This window comes from Acipenser ruthenus, chromosome 23 (assembly GCF_902713425.1).
Source record: "Acipenser ruthenus chromosome 23, fAciRut3.2 maternal haplotype, whole genome shotgun sequence".
NCBI lineage: Eukaryota > Metazoa > Chordata > Actinopteri > Acipenseriformes > Acipenseridae > Acipenser > Acipenser ruthenus.
Genome location: NC_081211.1, coordinates 22808118 through 22827088, shown reverse-complemented (window position 1 = coordinate 22827088; position 18971 = coordinate 22808118). Strand labels below are relative to the sequence as shown.

The window sequence follows — 18971 nt, the reverse complement described above, 5'->3', positions numbered from 1 at the left end:
GGGTCCCCATGACCGGGTTTGAGAACCCCTGTTCTAGGGTATCCAAGCTGATTGATGGTGAGTGCATAGGGAGTGCCTCCTGCTGTTAATCTGCCTGAAGTACTGTGACTTGATTAGGTGGTAGTTTTTGAGGTTTTCACATATAAAGTCTGAAATAAGTCCCTATCTTTTTAGCTTCACTCAACTGGGCAACACAGACAGAAGACAAATATCTATCGCATCTTCTTCTTCTTCCTCCATATGTCCCTCTCTCTAACCCTCCCTCACCCTCCCTTCTCCCCTCTACCCTACCCCAAGATACCCTGAGGAGTGCAGAGTGAAATCCGCTTCAGAACAAATCATCTGACAACAGCCCTTTTCAGCACAGTCTAGGATCCTGTACGGATGGATGGACAAACTGACTTCTCCTGACACATAACAGGGGAGAGAGGCAGAGAGAGAGAGAGAGAGAGAGAGAGAGAGAGAGAGAGAGAGAGAGAGAGGGAGAGAGAGAGAGAGAGCAAGCGCTGTGAGTGAGTGGAGGTGTACTGCATGCTGCTTTGTGAGAAAGGGAGCTGTCCACAACCGGGAGTGCTGAAAATCAAATATAAGACAGACTTTACTATCCTGTACAGCCCAGGCAAGGTGAGGGAGAGGAGCAGAAACCTGGCAAGACTTTACTGACCTGTACAGCCCATGCAAGGAGAGGGAGAGGAGCAGAAACCTGGCAAGACTTTACTGACCTGTACAACCCAGGCAAGGCGAGGGAGAGGAGCAGAAACCTGGCAAGACTTTACTGACGTGTACAGCCCAGGCAAGGAGAGGGAGAGGAGCAGAAACCTGGCAAGACTTTACTGACCTGTACAGCCCAGGTAAGGAGAGGGATAGGAGCAGAAACCCGGCAAGACTTTGAAAAGAGCAGATCAATTACACTTTATCAACTGCAGCAAAGCTTTCAGAAAAGAAGAACGGTCCACAGCTTTTCTCCTTGAATGGATTTGGGAACTGTCTGTGGTTCAGCTGTGGAGGGAGAGTTCTGATCAAAGCAAGTGTCCTGAGTGGGGCAGGTAAAGGATTGACTTGTTTAAACAGGGCAGGCACTTGAAATACAGGCGGATATACTCTCCACTCTCGGGTCCATCTGGTCTGCAGGATGAGTGGCTGTGCCAAGTGCTGTAAACTGGGGCTGGTGAAGTTTGCCCGGTCTATCCACAGATTCATCACTGGGACACTCAACAAAGGTAAGAACATGCCACTGAACCTTAATAACATCATATGTTTTTTTTTTTAACAAGTGTGGACTTCTGCAGTCACCAGCATTCTGCCTCTTGTAGGAGACAGAATGTGTGTTGGATTTCAAAGTTTAGCTTTTTATTTAACAAAATGGCTTTTTTTAAAATGGTACAGATTCTAATCAGTACAAAACAAATGGTTCAGCTTAGTCTGCTGGGTTATTATCATAAAGATGATATCATTTATATAGGTAACCCTTGTCCCAATAAAACCTAGCTTGGATTGTGGCACTTAATGATAGTAACTAAATGCATGTGTGGTTAAGACTGCATTGTAATGGTAAATGGACTGCTCGCTTTAATTTAACATTTGCAGTGAAAGCAATGGAGCTCTATTGGGCTCTCGATCCAAACATGAACTTTAAACCACAAGGGAATGATCTAAACAGCTGTTTTGATACATTCAGTCTTTAACTCTCTATTAGTCCCACTGGAGTTTCCATCCAGCTTGGGTGATTTATTGACCCTGGTTTTAAGAGCATTCAAATTCAGTGGAAACAGGTTTGCAGTAAAACAGGTTTATACATTTTGGGACGGTGGTTTTAAGAACCGCTGTTGATCAGATTTAAAAAAAAAAAAGACCCCAGTATTTCTTCTATGACATCGAAATGTTTTATATCACCCACTTTGCTTTAAACCTTTTGTATATAAATAATACAACACAATCAAAGAGGTGGAGGGGTTGCCCATAGGAACCCAATAGGAATTTGAACATGCTCCCAGTCACCCCCTCGTTACAGGATTTAGTATTTAGGGGCTCTTTAACTTCTGGCTTCATCAGGAAGTGCTTCAACTCTTTCAGTTCATTACTCACTTATGCATTGTCCTGCTGGACACTTTGTGCTTAAATGAACTTCAACTGACCTTCAAAACTCCTTCCTGTCAAATGCTATCAATGCCATCTTGTAGACGAAACTCTCTCACACTAATGCTGGCATTAACGTTTGAGGAAAAAAAAAACCTGCATCTCTCGCTTAGGCGGCAATATTATTAGAGAGAGACAAATTGAAGACAAAGGGTATAGAAACAGTTTACAGAAGTGCTACCATTGTAAAACATTGTGTTAACGGCTGCTATGCAATTCAAGTGATGAAAGACTTCTGCTTGGATATGTACTGCTATCAGCTGCACTATTGTCAGGCCGTCTGTCAGTGATACTTACAAACAGGCAAAAAAAAGCAATTACAATTCCAACAAATGAACAGAATTTCAAAGACACACACACACACACACACACACACACACTTTCGTTTGTTCTGTATCCATGCATTTGGTGCAGAGTGTGTGTATTTTCTATCATATCCTGCGATAACAGTCTGCATTTAGGACAGGTAATGAAAAGAAAATAATAATAAAAAAACATTGAAATAACTTATTAGCTAAGAAAAAATGTGAAATGAATCAAAACATTCCTGCAAAAAAGCATAGTGAACAGGGAGGGTTTTTATTAAAATTCTTATTTGCACATTATAGATGATATTGTTAAATAAAACTGTTACTGGTCATATCTTAATATTGTGCAGGATAGCATTTACATGTGAGTCAATAAGAGTTAAAAAACCACAGCGTTATAATGATAAAGTGCTGTGTGTTTTTTCTACTCTCCCTCCCAAGACCTGGACACTGTATCGCAGTTCATTCCAGCAGGAGGTTGCAGGGTTATGCGAAAGGTAAGGTATCCTTTCTGAATTGAGTTTGTATTTTAGCTGTAGGGCAGTGGGCTGTAGGGCAGGGATAATTGATAACCATTCACTAACCATTTGTTAATTTGAGTAGCTTTGAAAACACGTGTCCTGTCAGCTACTGTCCTCGCTTCAGTTTAGAAATACAATCTAGTTTTTTATTCCTCTTGGTAAATGTGCCTTCCCCTGATAAAAATGTAGTAAATTAAACATAGAATAAAAGGACACTTTGCTACTGTATTCCTCACAAAATATATCCCATAAGAATTTGATAGACTATGAAATCTCACAACAATGAAACTTTTATTGTAGGAATATAAATTTCTAAGTTGGTATGGGTATGAGAAAAGCTGAGATATCTTAAATAATGTATTCTTTATTTTGTTTAGATTCAGTTTGTGTAATTTTCTGTTTCAGTCATCACATACTGTTTTTAAAACTAAGAAGTTCAATAGAACCCTCAGTAGCACGCTGTCTTGATGGTTGTTCGATACACATGCAGAGATCAATGATGGCTTCTTTATAGGCTCTGTATGATTACTGCTGCATCAGCGTGGGAACCAGGGATGGAAAGAAAACAAAGCCATCAAAAAACCTGCTGGGTTTTACAGCTCACGCCCCCATGGCTGTGCCTGAAAAAGCTTGATCTGCTGGAAAAGGGATTTGAAACTCCTAAATGTACATGTCAGTGTTATTCTTATTAGCTGTACCCCCCAGTATGAAAGCTGCTTGTGCTCTTGGTAGTTTTGCAAGGTCATTTTGCACTTTTCACATGCTTTTTCACATGCCTCCTGTCTCCTTTCGTATAGACAGTCAGGGCTTAAAGGTGAATTAGTATTGAAAACACCCAGCACTGCCACCTTGTATCTTTATAATGAGCAACACAACACTCCACTCTCAGCTCTCCAGCACTGCCACCCTGCACTTTATTCTCTATGCAGAATGCAATATATGAAATGAGTATACAGTAAGGGTTTTAATAAATGCTGAAGTGTCTGATCTGCAGCTCCTCAATAAATCAGCTCTCTGGTTATCACTCTGCATTTCATTCTAATCTCCTTTAATACTGACTGCACTAGAGGAGCTTTCATTGTATTGAATTAGGCAGGCTGTAGAAAAGGGGGTAGATTTTTGCGCAGTGATGCTATTCAGCTCCAGCAGAGCTTTTTCACACTGTATCAGTCATCGATTAAACACTGTTGTAGTAGGAGCTGCACCATAAAATTCAAAGTGATTTCCAGCTGGGTGCCAAGTTGCCATGTCCTCTCATTGTTTTTGCATTGCATGCACACGTTTGCTGGTCATTTGCTCTTAGCCCTCCTTATGCTGTTTCTAAATAAAATAAGTTTCAATTGTGAAAGCTGGTTTTGTGCAAAGCAAATGCCATAACATCTCAATGTGTGCCTCATAATCTATATTATTAGTATTTGTTTATTTGGCAGATGTCTTTATGTGGCTCATAATCTATTGTGAACCGTATTTCTGTTCTTCATCAACACAATTTTACATCTGTCACCTTTTGTGAGAGAGGCATCCCCTGTCAACCAGTTGAAGCTGATCTCAAAGAGGGGGGATTAACTGGGCAAATGGATCAGATCTCAAGAGGGACAGGGTGGGACATTGTAGCTAAGGCATGCCTCCCTGTTGGTATCTTTTAGAGACCTGTGTCCTAGCCCTGGGCCATAGTGAATGTGAGTGCTTTGTACTTTCAGCTCTCTTGAAAGCCTCTCTTTGTGATCAGAGGGGTGCAGAGGGAACCTGCTGAAGTACATTAAACTGCTCCCAGGATCATGGTACAGAAATCTCATAACCGCACACTGGATTAGATTAATTGAATTTTTTTTTTTTGTCAACTGCAGAGATATCAGTCACAGTTTGCTTTCATTACAGAGCTGAATCTGCAGATGAATAATTTGTCTGCCTCTATCTGTCAACCTGCCTCCCTGATGCTATTCATAAAGCATCAATCCCCTCTATATACTGTAGGAGGTCAGCTAGGGCATGCCTGTGAGTTTGAAAGGAAGGGGAGGGGAGGTTCTCTATCTAAACCCCGCAGCCTTTTGTGACATAGCGGGGGATCAGGCTGCTGCCTGTTTGCTCCCCGATTAATCAGGCTGTTTAGAGCTGAGGTAGTGATCCCCATTGGCAACTCACAGCAGAACCAGATTAAACAGGGGAATTGTAAACGTAACTGATAATGCCCACTGTCGCTCGTTAAATGTGCTTAAACGATAAGGAGCTGTGTACAGAGAGTCTATTTGGCTCGTGGTTTACGTGAAAAATGTAAGTTCAGTAAAAGTCCTAATATTTAAGCCAGTTGATATTCTGTATGATGTTCACAACTTGGCTATGTCTGTACTGTAGGTTCTACAGTAGACCCCCAAAGTTACAAACACATCAGTGGAGGATGTTCTTAAGACTGAAATGTCACTCTAAAACTATTAATTTCAGTGATTTAATGTGTGTGTACTGCATTATTAAAATGTATGCATCTTTAACATTAACAGTATGAAGAAAACAAACAAACAAACAAAAAAAAAAGACCAGGAGAGCTGTGTTTAAATGTTAGAATTCATACCATCAGCACAATTGACTGAAGTCTCTTGTACTGCAGATCAAATCCAGAGATATCCTGTCTTGGTGTGTGTGCACCTGCTCAGATGTACAATGCGATGTTCAGGCCTGTCTGATATAAAGCGGGCGCTGCTTCATTGCTCTCCGTCAATCAATGCTCCAATGTATAGGAGAGGTTAAGGGAGGATGAGCAGGTGTTGAGAGGGGTGTTCTCTTGTATTGTTTCAAAACCACAGCGGATATTGGAAATGTCAGATTTCAAGGACTCAGTTGTGCTGTTGAGATCCAACACTGTCAACCACTCTACATATCCAGACTATATAAGTATTGGAAGCAATCTCAGTAAGCACTTCTGAGTTCTATTGCTGACCCAACTGAATAGTTTTATACTGTAATTTTTCAAATTGTTTATTGCAGTTATATACATATATGAAAGGAGAAAACCACTTGTTAATTAAAGGAACTAAACAAGCAAGTAATTCAAGGTATCTTATGGAATTGGAATTTCAAGGAATTCCAGGCTAGTGTTATTAAAACATAGTGAAAGTATAGGGGAGTATAGTGAATCACTGGGAACTACAGTATGGTAAAGCATGGGAAAACACAGCTAACCATGCTAAAGAACAGTGCATTCATAGTATAAGCATGGATCTCTCTTGCTTTTTTAAAAACTTTACATTTTTATGTCTGTTTATAATAGTTAGGAAACTAGCCTATAATTATGATTGTTAGACCATATTTATCAAGCAGTGTTGCACTCATTTTATGACTATATCACAGCTATAAAATCACAACCCCATGTGAGCATGTTCTCACAAAACAATTATCTGATAATTGTCATGTTAATTGTGGTTTGATTGCTGTTAGCAAGTACTGACACACGTGAGTCCTGTAAGATATTCAATAAACATCAATGTACCTTTCAGAAATTGACATAACTGCAGTATGAACAAAATATTGAGTCTGAGTGCAGAACTGGTGTGAAATTAGCAATACGTGATCTTTATGAACAAGTGTTGACAAAAAGATTATAATTTTCTAAGTGTATGTTAATCCCATCAATCAAACGTTTTCATAACTACAGAAATAAATCACTTCAACTTGTGTCTCCCTAGTTGGCCACTGAGTTACTGTATTTCTAATTCAGTTATTATTAATTCAAATTAATTCACAAGTTCTTTAAAGAACACTTTAAACACAGCTTGGTGTTCATAAAGCATTGTAATCAGAATACACACAGATAACCAGGCATTACCTTGGTAGTTGACCTTGTCTGTACGATATTGTACCTTTATTTTCCCAACATGATCATGTTCTCTAATCAGCGTTCTAGTGCATGATTACCAAATTATTCAAAACCGACTTTAAATAACAATCTTTAAATAAAACAGCTGAAACTCTGTGAATAGTATTGAGTGTAAGGACAGCTTCAAGCACCCATACATCTTACCATTAAACATTCAACATTACATATTTGTTACATACACAACATTTACCTGAACATCACACTCCATAGGTCCAAGCTGAACTTTTTCCAAAGAATAAATTACGGTTTTATGTGGGTCAGCACAAGATCTGTTATACTAACTTTTCAATATTACTGCGAGGGGCTGCTGGTATTAAAATTGATTAGAAACTTCCCAAGTTTGAGCAGCAAATCACTTAGCTCTTAAACAATAAGTTATCTGCTTCAGTCAGCACTGCAGAGAGTTCTTTGTCTTTCTATTCCTTTCTCTGGGGTTTCATTTCAATTAATAGCAGTAAAGAAAAGGCGAAGCTCATTGACTGTGGCACTGCCGAATGAACCAAACCCAATAGTGAATCTAAAGGGTATCTGCAGAGGGAATGCAGTGGTTTGTCTAAAATTCAACTGTAACTTCACTGTCACCTACACAGCTGTTGTTCAAAGGAAGCACATCTACTAAATGTGAAGCCGTCAAATACAACTTACCTGTAGCATAACTGCAGTTAAAATAAAAACATTACAGTCAATCTGTCGTCTTTTTCTCCCCGTCTGTATAGTGAAACTGCAAGGATTTCACACCAATTGAAAATGCAGGTCTAAGCTTGGGCAAGGGGGCCAGTAAGTGCATCACTGAATGTGTCACTATGTGCATTATTGTTAGAGACTGTGTCTGTCGCAGTGCCACTTAGGATGTCAATGAGTGTTTGTCAGTGTTGTCACTTATAGTGTCAGTGCGGTTTTCTGTCAGCCAGAGAGTGAAAGAGAGAGAGTGAAAGAGAGAGAGGGGGAGAGAGAGAGAGAGAGAGAGAGAGAGAGAGAGAGAGAGAGAGAGAGAGAGAGAGAGAGAGAGAGAGAATTGCCTATTATGCTGTATTTTCACTGCAGCAATTCTACAGGTAATTTAAAGCCAGTAAAGAGAGCTGTGGAACATCATTCCTCCTCACAGTTTTGATTCCACACTGCAGCCTAGCACTCTAACCACTGAGCTACTCAAACCCATTACCTTCCACACTGCAGCCTAGCACTCTAACCACTGTGCTACTCAAACCCATCACCTTCCACATTGCAGCCTAGCACTCTAACCACTGAGCTACTCAAAGTCATCACCTTCCACACTGCAGCCTAACACTCTAACCACTGAGCTACTCAAACACATTACCTTCCACACTGTTGTCTGGTAATTTGTCCTCTAACCACTGAGCTGTTTAAAATGCCATGGTCCTATTTTGAAGAAAGAGCAAAGGCAAATATAAGTAAGTTGTCATGGTATAAAAATAAGAAGAAACAGATTAGTATTCTGAGTAACATCTTGCTAGTTCTGCTCCTCTTAAATAATTGTATTCCTTTCTGAAACTTTGCTTTCCCACTCCCTCCTACTCATTTCGTTACTTGATCTCCCAGCACATCAATCTCACTACCATCTTGTTTCCATACGAGAGCCATCCATCAACCTGCGTAACTTGGTGCTGAAGTGGGACAACTTGGTGACTGTGTAAGTGGGAGAGACAGCGAGAGTGGGTGCTGCAGGAGCATGTGGGTTTTTAGCATTATGTTGAGATCTACAGATTGGTTCCTTAATTGTCAAGTGTCAAAAGCTGACCAATGAGTAAGACCAGATTTGAGTCAATGAGCCTGATTTATTAATGCCTTCACATCAAAATGTGCTCCATTTGTTTAGTTTTTTAGTTTTTTGGGGGGGAAAGGAAAGTAAAACTGGTAATATTATAAAACTAGTAATCAATGTATGACAGAGGTATTTGTTATAGGCTTTGATTTCACACAAAAGAAGCAGATTGTATTTTGGTGCAAAGACCTTTAGAAATGTGTTTTACTCGTAAGCACTCTGCTTGCTTATGTTGAGTTTATTTGCACTTGAATACTAGTTTATTTTACAAAAGTGTTCCCTCGTCATCTACCGTAAGCTTTAATTAGATATTGTGTACTGTGTCTGTAGTTGTAACACAAATGTAGGAAATAGAAACTATTAAATTGCACTTGAGCCAAAACCGAAATGGATCAAACCTCTGTTTATAAACTGTTGGCTTAGCCAAAAAAAACAGGGTTGAAACCAAATAGTGCCAGATTAGATCCCTGTCAGTACAGACGCTGTGTCCCAGTGCTTGGAAGGACAGTGTACAGAACACCTGGATTGTGATCACACCAGTAGGAAACAGCTCATTTCAAAGTACTATAAAGCTAGCTAGGCAACCAATTCAAGATGCAGTCTTCGGAACTTCTTTACCACAGAGACTCACAAAAATAGACTCAAACCTATGAGGGCTCTGAAAACTGCTAGGTCATTAAAATGGATAAATAAGATGCTGGTTTCTAATGAGACATAACATTCTGTGTATTTATTTTTAAGCATTCCCTAATTGCTGATGTGCTTCTCCATGGAAATGTTAAGTACTGATTTTGATGAACAGCTGGTTTATTTTAAACAAAAAGCCATACTTGGTTGTAAGCCAGGTTGAAAACCATGTAAAAGCATCTTTGCTATAAGGCCTAATGTCAACTCAGAGGATTGAGGTGGATCTAATCTCCGTCTAAACATCAAGCCCATCTGGTTTATAGCCCATGCAGCTGGCAGGGAGCTGTGTTTTTGAAAGTGCTCAGCATGGTGATTGTGGGAGAGGGTGTAAATCTACAAGGATCTCTGGGGTCTCATTTCCTGTTTCAGTGAATTGCGTTTCAGTGAATTGCATCCTGTTAAGTTTGTTTTATAGATCCAGCACTGTAACATTATGAGCCGCACACCTCTTGCTGTGCTAAAGCAGCAATATTTCACTTCACTCTTCGTGATGCAATGCGTGCTCACCCAGAGGCGGAACCTAATAATTTATCATCATTGTTGCTTTGAGCCCCACACTTCTGTACTGTGTACTCTCTGGAGGTTCCCTGTCCTAGACCAGTATTTATGCACAACATTCTAGCACAGTAAAACAGTACTGCAACTATATTGGTTGGAAATTCTGGCCTGTGGTTGGTTAAAAGCCCTCCTCTCCAGTCCATATTTAATATACATTTTAAATTAATTCAATTAGTTTCTGACCAGAAGCATGTCTAAAGTACATGGGGAATTATCCAGCTTCAGCACCATGGACAGCAACTAGTTAATGTGCCTGGATTTTAAATACCCTGGAGAATGTTTAGGGCTGCATAGCCCTCCCTGTACAGCAATTACAGTATTGTATGTCTGCTATTAAAGGTCAGTGGATCATGATTAGCAGCATCACTGTGGTGTCAGGATCCAAGACAGTGATTAACCAAGGCTGGGAACCCAGACTGTCATTACAGCAGCAGCCTGCTCTCTGTTAACAAGCCCTGGGGAAAGGCTGACGGCTCCTACCTTTTTATTTCTTCAGGTGTGCATCATAAGTCTATTTAATGAGGTAATAACCAAGGCCTACTGTGTTGCTATTGAGACTTTTTTTGATATTAACTTACAATGTTTATTTCTCATTCCACAAAGCATGATAAAGAACCCATTCATTTCTTCTTTGTGTAGCGGTGGGGATGCGGAGGGGGGCAGTCGTCAGGTCTGACCCATCGACCTCTAAGACCGGTCTCCAGCGAGGTGCAGGAAGATAGACCCTGCGGCTCTGCTGAGATTAGGGATAGCGTTTCAGTCTGCAGCCCAGGTCTCAATTTCATTCCTCCACTGTCCGAGCTGTTTAATACAATCATTAACCCTTTTGTGAAATCACAGTCCAGCAGATTCCTGGCACACTCTTTTCTACTTCTGCAGACAGATTTCCCAAGATGTTATACCTACTCTATTCAGTTGTGGAGGACAAATCCTCACAACACAGAATTCGTAATGTATGGTATGGATTTGATGATTATGGAACCATTTGGCCATACAAGGTGCAAGATGAAACCTTTGGCCACTTGATTTAAGGGCCCATCGTCTGGCTGTTTGGGTGAGATGATAACCATGGGGAAAGAAGGTGGTTTTTGAGGGAGGTGGTGGGATGAGAATGTATTGAATAAAAAGAGGCGTATGTGACAGGACACTTTGTATTTTTTTTTTACTGTTAACTGAAAGGGCATATGATATGTGCGCGGGAGGGGAGGGAGCCTGACGTTAGAAATGTTCATTTTTTGAGCGAAGTTTTCAATCTTAATCTAATGTTAAAGATAAAAGCGTTTTTCCATCTACACAATACCATTAACCAGGAAAAATCTATTGTAAGGCTCTCTGATGCTGCCTGTTTGTCTCCTTATCTTTTTGCGAGGTTTTGAATTATCCCTGCTTTTTTGCTTAATGTTTGGCTTGCCTGGGAAGACTAATGAATCCTGCAAGGCTGGGAAGCATTGAAGAATTGGACACGGCTGATGTTTTGACATTCCACAGACAGCTACCTGTTACTAGATAAACTCTATGAATAAGCAGCATGAAGGAGGACAGTGGAATGGTTTGCTAGGCAAGATGAAGATGTTTGTATTGCTTTTGACTATGCTATGTGGATCAAGCAGAGGACTTTAGAGCCAGATTTAGCAAATTACAAAATGAGTACAGTATTATTTTATTTCCACTTTGTGGTATTCAAAAAGGTAAGTATTTGTTGTAAACTGTTTAATTAAGCATAAACTTCAGTAACTTTAGTATGAGAAAAAAGATCAAATCAGCAGAAACAGATAAAACAAACCAAAAAGTTATAACAAATTTACACTACAACCATTTTGACAGAATTCATCATTTTATGTTGGAATTTTGACAGATTTCTTCAGCACAAGAGCTGCTACCATATGCCTGATACAAGATAAAATCTGTTCCTCTGAGTTACACAGAACGAGATGGATTCATTCAGCTCTGGGTCTTAAATGTGAATGAGGATGATGTTAAAAGTGAAAAGATCATTTTTATAATTCTACTTGGCCATAGTAGAGATAGCAGAATAAGGTTCTAGGTATACTTAATGTACTGTCTCCTATCTGTTTTTACAGCGCATCTCTTCAACAGGCCTAATACCGTACATATGTGGATGTATTATTTATATTATTTATAGCTCTGCAGCATATGGTACCGCAATCCTGACCGAGCATCCTCTGCTGATCAGACCTAAGCCTCTCTCAAGTGGAGACTACTGTGCCAAGTTGTGTGTAATAATTTTGTTGATGTGGATGGACAGGCACTGGCGACTACCTCTAAGTCATTTAATGTGTGACCTGATTTGGGTTGGACTGGAACCCAGGTCTCTAGGGGTATGAAAAGCTAATAAATTATCTAACCAGAATAGGATGCTGCTACAGACCCAGGCACTCCCGAAATAGCGCAGTACAGGACTGCATTCATAGATGTGGTTATGCTGTCCGCTGTGCTAGCAGTCCACCAGGTTTAGAGACTAAAAGGACACCATCAAACAGAAATATTGATTTTTCAGCTTTGCAGTGAAAAGCTTCTACTTCTACAAGGTAATGGTTGTCTGAAACGAGAATCAGAGAAAACTCATGCAGGTTATTGGGATATGCAGGATTTAAAATATGCATAATTAATGATAAACCAACTACAGCTGCTGCAACTGCAGCTAATGAGGGGAACTGTGAGTTAGGGCTCAAAACAAAGCAGGTCTGAGTACAGTAGCAGTGATTTGAGTGCTGGGATTGAGTTTGGAAAGCAGTGGATTTGAGGCTCAGTGGCTATAGGGTGCTGGGGGGCAGTGCGGAAGGCAATGGGTTTGAATAGCTCAGTGCTGATGTGCTGGGAGAGCAAGTAATGAAATGAGTAGGAGTGAGTGAAAAAGCAAAGTTTCAGAAAGAAATACAATCATTTAAGAGGAACAAAACTAGCAAGATGCTACTCAGAATACTAATCTGTTTCTTCCCATTTTTTTTATATCATGACAACTTACTTATATTTGCCTTTGGTCTTTCTTCAAAATAGGACCATGGCATTTTAAACAGCTCCTAGGCAGGAGTGAACCCCATTTTTAACTGGGCAGCTGCAAAATTAGGGGATACACAATGTTTAAAATCAACAGTGCCACAGAAAAATGAGAGCAGTAAACAGCTCAAGAAACTGCAGCAGAATAAATGTATGGTACAGCCTGCATATCATAGATCAGCTGATGCAATACAATTGATGCCATTTAACAAGTAGGAATAGTAGATAAATGATACATAAAACGTCACATTTTCAAAATAATGCTACGCAATTACCAAGCAGTTTGGATAGCAATAATATATTCCTCAAGCTACCGTAGTAACTGAAACTGTATCTATTTAGAAGCCACGTGAGAAATACTAAAACATTTCCAAATCCGCAGTAGTGGTGCAGCATGAAAATGCATTCAAATCAAGATCCCAGGAGCACATTTTGTATTAACACTTGTTTTCTTTGAGAACAACAGGAGTGCTTTAAGGCTAGCTTTTTATAGCTTTTTTAAGCACTTGGTTTTAAAAATGTGATAGAGCTACTGTATGCATCAAATGAGCACAGCAAAGCTCCAGAGTCTTCTTTATATTAAATATGCACAGAAGCCCTGGCAGAACACAGTGGTGTATGCAGTGCATGGTGACTAAATAATGCAATTTGTGCAAATACATTGTGTTACTGTGCTTCAGGTACATAGGTACAGCTTTCCATTGCATGCAGTGTATTTTATTTAATTTAAGTATTTTAAAATATTAAACATCTGTCATTCAACCCACGGGAAAGAAAACACAGATGTTGCTTGTCTGCAAGCGTGTTCTGTTTGCCAGAGCTAGAGGATATCTGGGACTGGTGTAAATCCGAAAGAAATGACGCCTTGCATTCTAAAAGATTAAAACCCAAGTATGCCACCTGTTTATGATTTTCTTTGATTTGTAAATGGTGATTTTAACATAATCTGCACCAGAGATGGAGGCTTACTTCATTAACAAGCAGTTAATGCTTAAATGCCCTGCAGTTATTGTTATCTACTTGCTATGCACTTAGGCAATACAAAGGAGAGTGGATGAGAAAACAGAACAGAAATACAAGTCATGTCTGTTTGCAGCAATAACATGACATGTAGGGTACAGTACTTGCTGCACAAAAAGTTTAAAGAAGTGTCAAATTACATTTTCTTATTAGCTTTATTAATAAACTGGTCCCACTTTTTTGTTATGCTGATAATCTTTTTCTAGTTCTTTACTTATGTCATAAATAAGTTATTTTCTAAATGTGAACTATGTCAGCCAGACCATACTACACACCCCTCCCTGATCATTGCAGCTCTGTATACTGGAGTGGATCCACGGGAGTTCTCAAAGCCCTGCAGCTGATTCCCTCAGGGAGAGCTGATCAAAGCTTCTTTAATCTTCCTACTCTCTGCCCCTGGCTTGCTGGCAGCCCTCTGGCTGTCTGGGGCTCTTTAATCATGCCTACATTAGGAACTCCAACACAGCCGTGAATTGGAGCAGGTCCACTTCACTATGCCCTGGCATTAAAAGCTCCAGTGCCTCTCCTCCACTTAGATGTGCCGGTGGTAACTGAATACAGCGATTCAGCCATGGTAAAGGAAGCAGTGTCTCTCTCTGACATTCTAACTATTGATATGTTATTGACTACATTAAAACTACCCAGAAGTTTTCCAAATTGCAAAGAAATTATCTCAAAGAGCTGCCAGTCAGTCGCATTCTAAATAGCAACCACACTTGAACTACAGAACTTTTTTGAGAACTACAGAGCGTTTTTAGTTGGTGGTCAGTAGTCCTCTCCATGTGTTTCTGTCTGGACAGTGCTGTGAGCTGGGCAGAGTCCTCTCAGCTTACGATTATTGTTACACTTTGCCCACTCCAGACCAGAGAGCGGATATTGCTTCAGCTCCATCAAGCCAGATGGAATGAAAGAGTCTGTTCGCTGGGCTGTGAATTTTGCCTGTGCAGGGGGGTCAAAAGTTAAACAGTGTAGCCCTCCAGAAATGAAATATGATAGCCCAGCAGTATTACTAGTGCAGTGCTGGCATTGCATGGCTGAAGAGCTGCTATACAGTAATCAGGAGTCAAGCACAGCCTGTGACAGACAGACTCTTCTGACAGTCCTGGCCTGCAGAGAGACAAACAATGGACTTCAGCCTTCTGTGCTGCCAGTCAGTCCCATTCTGAAAGATATCTTGGTATATTCGTACTGTAATTTAGCATGGCTTTGACTATGTTTTTTTCATTGATTTGACAGAATTATCTTTTCTTTAAAGCATTCACTACTCCTGCTATGCTTTTATCATGGTATACTGTATTTCAAAGGTCCATCTTTCACTGCATTTTTTGGTGCAACATGGATTTTTCTCTTTCAAATTCAATACCAGGTCATGGTAAGAACACAGCAGATGTTTTAGTTAATGTGGTGCAGACAGATCATAGCGCTATACATCTCAAAGTACTGGGACAGGTGAAGAAATGCACAGCCACTGGCTGTTAATTGCTACGGAGATTGTTAATTGCTAGGGTGTTAATTGCCAGTTTTACCTCACTACTCAGACCCCTTACTCCCTAAATATCTTGGTTACCCTGAACAGACATTCTCTCTTCAAATAACAAACTGTAATTTACCAATTCAACTGGTATCACAAGTGTTTAAGTATTCACTATAATATCCACTGATCAGTCCAGGAAACGTACTAGTTTGGAGATTCCAGATTGTTACAGGGAGAGCTGCATGTGTGCACAAACTGCACAAGACTGCCCTCTTCTGGGAAGAGATCGCCACTGACATTAGGGAAAGATGATTGCTATTAAACCTCTTATGAAAGGAGCTACACTAGAAGTTCATATTAAGCAAAACATATAATTTTACGCTTATATTAGTTTTCTGCAGTGACAGAGGCCTCTACTGGTTTTAAAACTCCATCTATGTGCACAGAATTTCTGAACTACTAATCTGATAGAGGTGTACCTACATCAAACACTAAACAGCCATATTTAATTTAGTTTGTAAGCTACACTATGAAGCAATGTGAAGAAATCCTACTTGTGGAGCCCCTGCAAGGATTCTCTGGGTGTTACTGACAGTTTGTTATTCACAATAAAAATGTTTTTTAAAAGTATTTTTTAATAAACAAAATAAGCATCACATTTATGAAACTACACAGTATTTTAAAACTACACCCGAAAACATACTTGAACAGAGCTTAAGCGTTGTGAATAGGGCCCTCGGTATATCATTAACGAAGTATGCAAAGCCCTTGATCAGCTGTTAGTAAAGGTTTATCACAGTAGGCGAAACACTGCTTGTTAACCACTGTGTTGGTTAATAAGGGAGACGTCCCAAAAGACGACCGATCTACAGGTGGTGACATTGACGCGTATTTATTTATTTATTTATTTATTTATTTATTTATTTAGAACCAATATAATTTGCTTTTATACAGACTCTTGAACACCAGGGCTGACATAATTGGGATTCTTTGGAACCCGTGCTTCCTGTAGTTACTGTGTAGTAATTCATGAGTCTTGTGTTTTTGGAACAACATTGAGGTCTTCCACTGAACGCGAGTGTGATTTCATATTGAAACCACTAGAAGGCAGCCAATCCCTACAGCAGCGACGACACATATGCTTTGGTTTTTTGCTTCATACGGTACAACAATATTTCGTGCAGTGTCATATTGCAAACATAAATGGTATTTTATGGTTTCATATCAAGTATTGGTTTTGTATTGTCCCACTATTATTCTTTGGGGCCTCCTCCTATATAAAATACTAGCTGTCATTAAACATTGTAGTTGCCTATAACATATGATAGTATGTCCTGCTCAACAGTATGCTGTGATTTAATATAATGTAATATCATATTGTTTTGAAATTAAAACATTCCACTCACACATTCTGACTCCCAGGCCTCTCAGAGCTGCCGCATTGTAAGAGCTTCCTGTATGTGCTGTTCAGTATACACAGCAGGTACTGCTACAGTAAAGCTTACAGTGGTGTTCTGCCATTAATGAACACCAGGTGTCAGTGCTGTGTGTTAAGCAGGCATCATGTCAGTTACACGCAGAGCCATTTCTCTGTGTGCACTGAACTGGAACAAATGACAGCAGGGTACAGATAGGCTGCACTTTAGTTGCCCCGTTACTACCATTAGCAGCACTTGGATTGCATTGGGATCACTATAACACATTGTGCAGCAACTGCAGATTACATTCTATTGCTATCTAATAATGTACACTTACTAGCCAGTCAAACTGCATTATATACACACACTGCAATTCCAGACCCAATCTGCACTGAAATCAGGAAATCATGTGTCACGTGGATTACTGTCAATTGATGGCTTCACCGATTCCAGATGTTTAATATGGCACGTGCACATCAGTATGAATAAAGTAAAGCCTAGCTCCTGTTGGCGTGTTTTAAAAAAATACCGATTATGTTTTAGTTTGCATGCTTTGCCCATGCTTACACCATGCCTTACCATGGCTTATACCATGTCTGTGCTTTAGGGTTACCATGCCCTCACATTGCTTTATAACTGCACTTTGCCATTCTTTTACCAGGGCATATTGCAGTCATTTCTTTTTTCAGGGTGGTGGCACACTGAGCAAGGCTGGTGAGAGTGTACTGCGTATCTCTGTATTGTAAAGCCAAGAACCTTTATTTTCAGTTTTCATTTTCAAAATTCTTCTTTTTTTAATGTATTTATTTAGTTAGAAAAGCACCATGCTGGAGTGCTGGCTCCTTAGCACAGTGGGAAATTTGAGGCTTACCGACTAGATGGGGTGTCTAATATATATATATAAAATGAGGAATAAATTAGAGCTGTTAATTTTTAATGATGTATATATATATATATATATATATATATATATATATATATATATATATATATATATATATATATATATATACACATATATATTTAAACACATCATTAAAAATTAACAGCTCTAATTAATTCCTCATTTATATATCAACAGTTGTCCTGTTGAAATAATTCCAGTCTCCAGGCTCTGCATTATTCACGAAATGTGGTGCAGCGTTTCGTTTCTGAGCTAGTGTTTTGATTGATGTATGAAAGTTCAGCCGGATGAAAGACTGGTATTTTACGAGCGTTAATTATCGCTAAATACCCCCCGTTTAAAAACTCCATAAATCTCAGGTTCTGGGGCAGATGAGATTGTGGGGGAAGACAAATTATCCTTATCAGATCAGGGAACGATCTTTCCCTACCCTCAACCCTAATAACACTTGTACCGGACAGCAGTACTTCTCAAACATCACACTTAGCCTCGGCTGTGGGGATAACTGAGCTATCTACCCACACCTCCATTAGCTTAGAAGCACACCACATCTTCCATCCCGGCATGTCAAACTATTTCATTTCCATTTCAGTAGTGTCAGTAGTTCACCTTGAGTAAATGAGTAATGAAAGTATTGAATTCGTTATGCATTTTGCTTCATCCCCCTGAGGTCAGAGTATTGCCTGGATAAGGGAGGCTAGGAGGCAGTGTTCTAAATGTCCTACAATCAATAAAAAAATAACCATCTAAGACTGTACAAATAATAATGGTATGGTATGCCAATGTGTGTGTGTGTGTGTGTGTGTGTACATATATAGCTGTGTGTCATAAAGGAGCCAACTTCACTATAGTTTCTTATAATATAGTTTCATTGACCTGTGAAGTAGCCTCTCCACATTGCTCCAGCACCACCCTTCTTCCTCCAGCCACTGCTCACTATTAATCTCAGACCTGTCTGTCCTGGTTAGAACTGGATAGGTTGCTGGAATTCTACTGGTCATACTGGTTCAACCCTATGCTAAGCTGGTTGAACACATTTTTACTGGCCTCCTACTGGGCACACAGCTGGTACATAACACCCTAGACACAGATTCCAGCATGCATATTCATTTTGGATTACACAATAAACAGCTGACTGATTTTTTTTTTTAGCACCAGCTCAGAAAATCACAAAGCACCATCTCTGAGCAGGGTACACCAGTGATGGTGATTGTATGAATTCCCCTCAAGGAGGAAGACAGTTAAAGCAATCCTGAAGAGCTGATTATGCAGGTTC

The 18971-nt window shown here is 39.8% G+C and overlaps 1 protein-coding gene across 1 annotated transcript in view; it reads left to right on the top strand.

The window, feature by feature from the left end:
* Positions 1 to 544: 544 nt before the first annotated feature.
* LOC117413430 (Kv channel-interacting protein 1) overlaps positions 545 to 18971 on the top strand; it is an 83104-nt gene continuing 64677 nt past the window's right edge. The window contains exon 1 of the mRNA XM_058996840.1: positions 545 to 1220. Within this exon, the coding sequence (XP_058852823.1) occupies positions 1133 to 1220 (88 nt within the window). The 5' untranslated portion in view covers positions 545 to 1132. The remainder of the gene's footprint in view (positions 1221 to 18971) is intronic.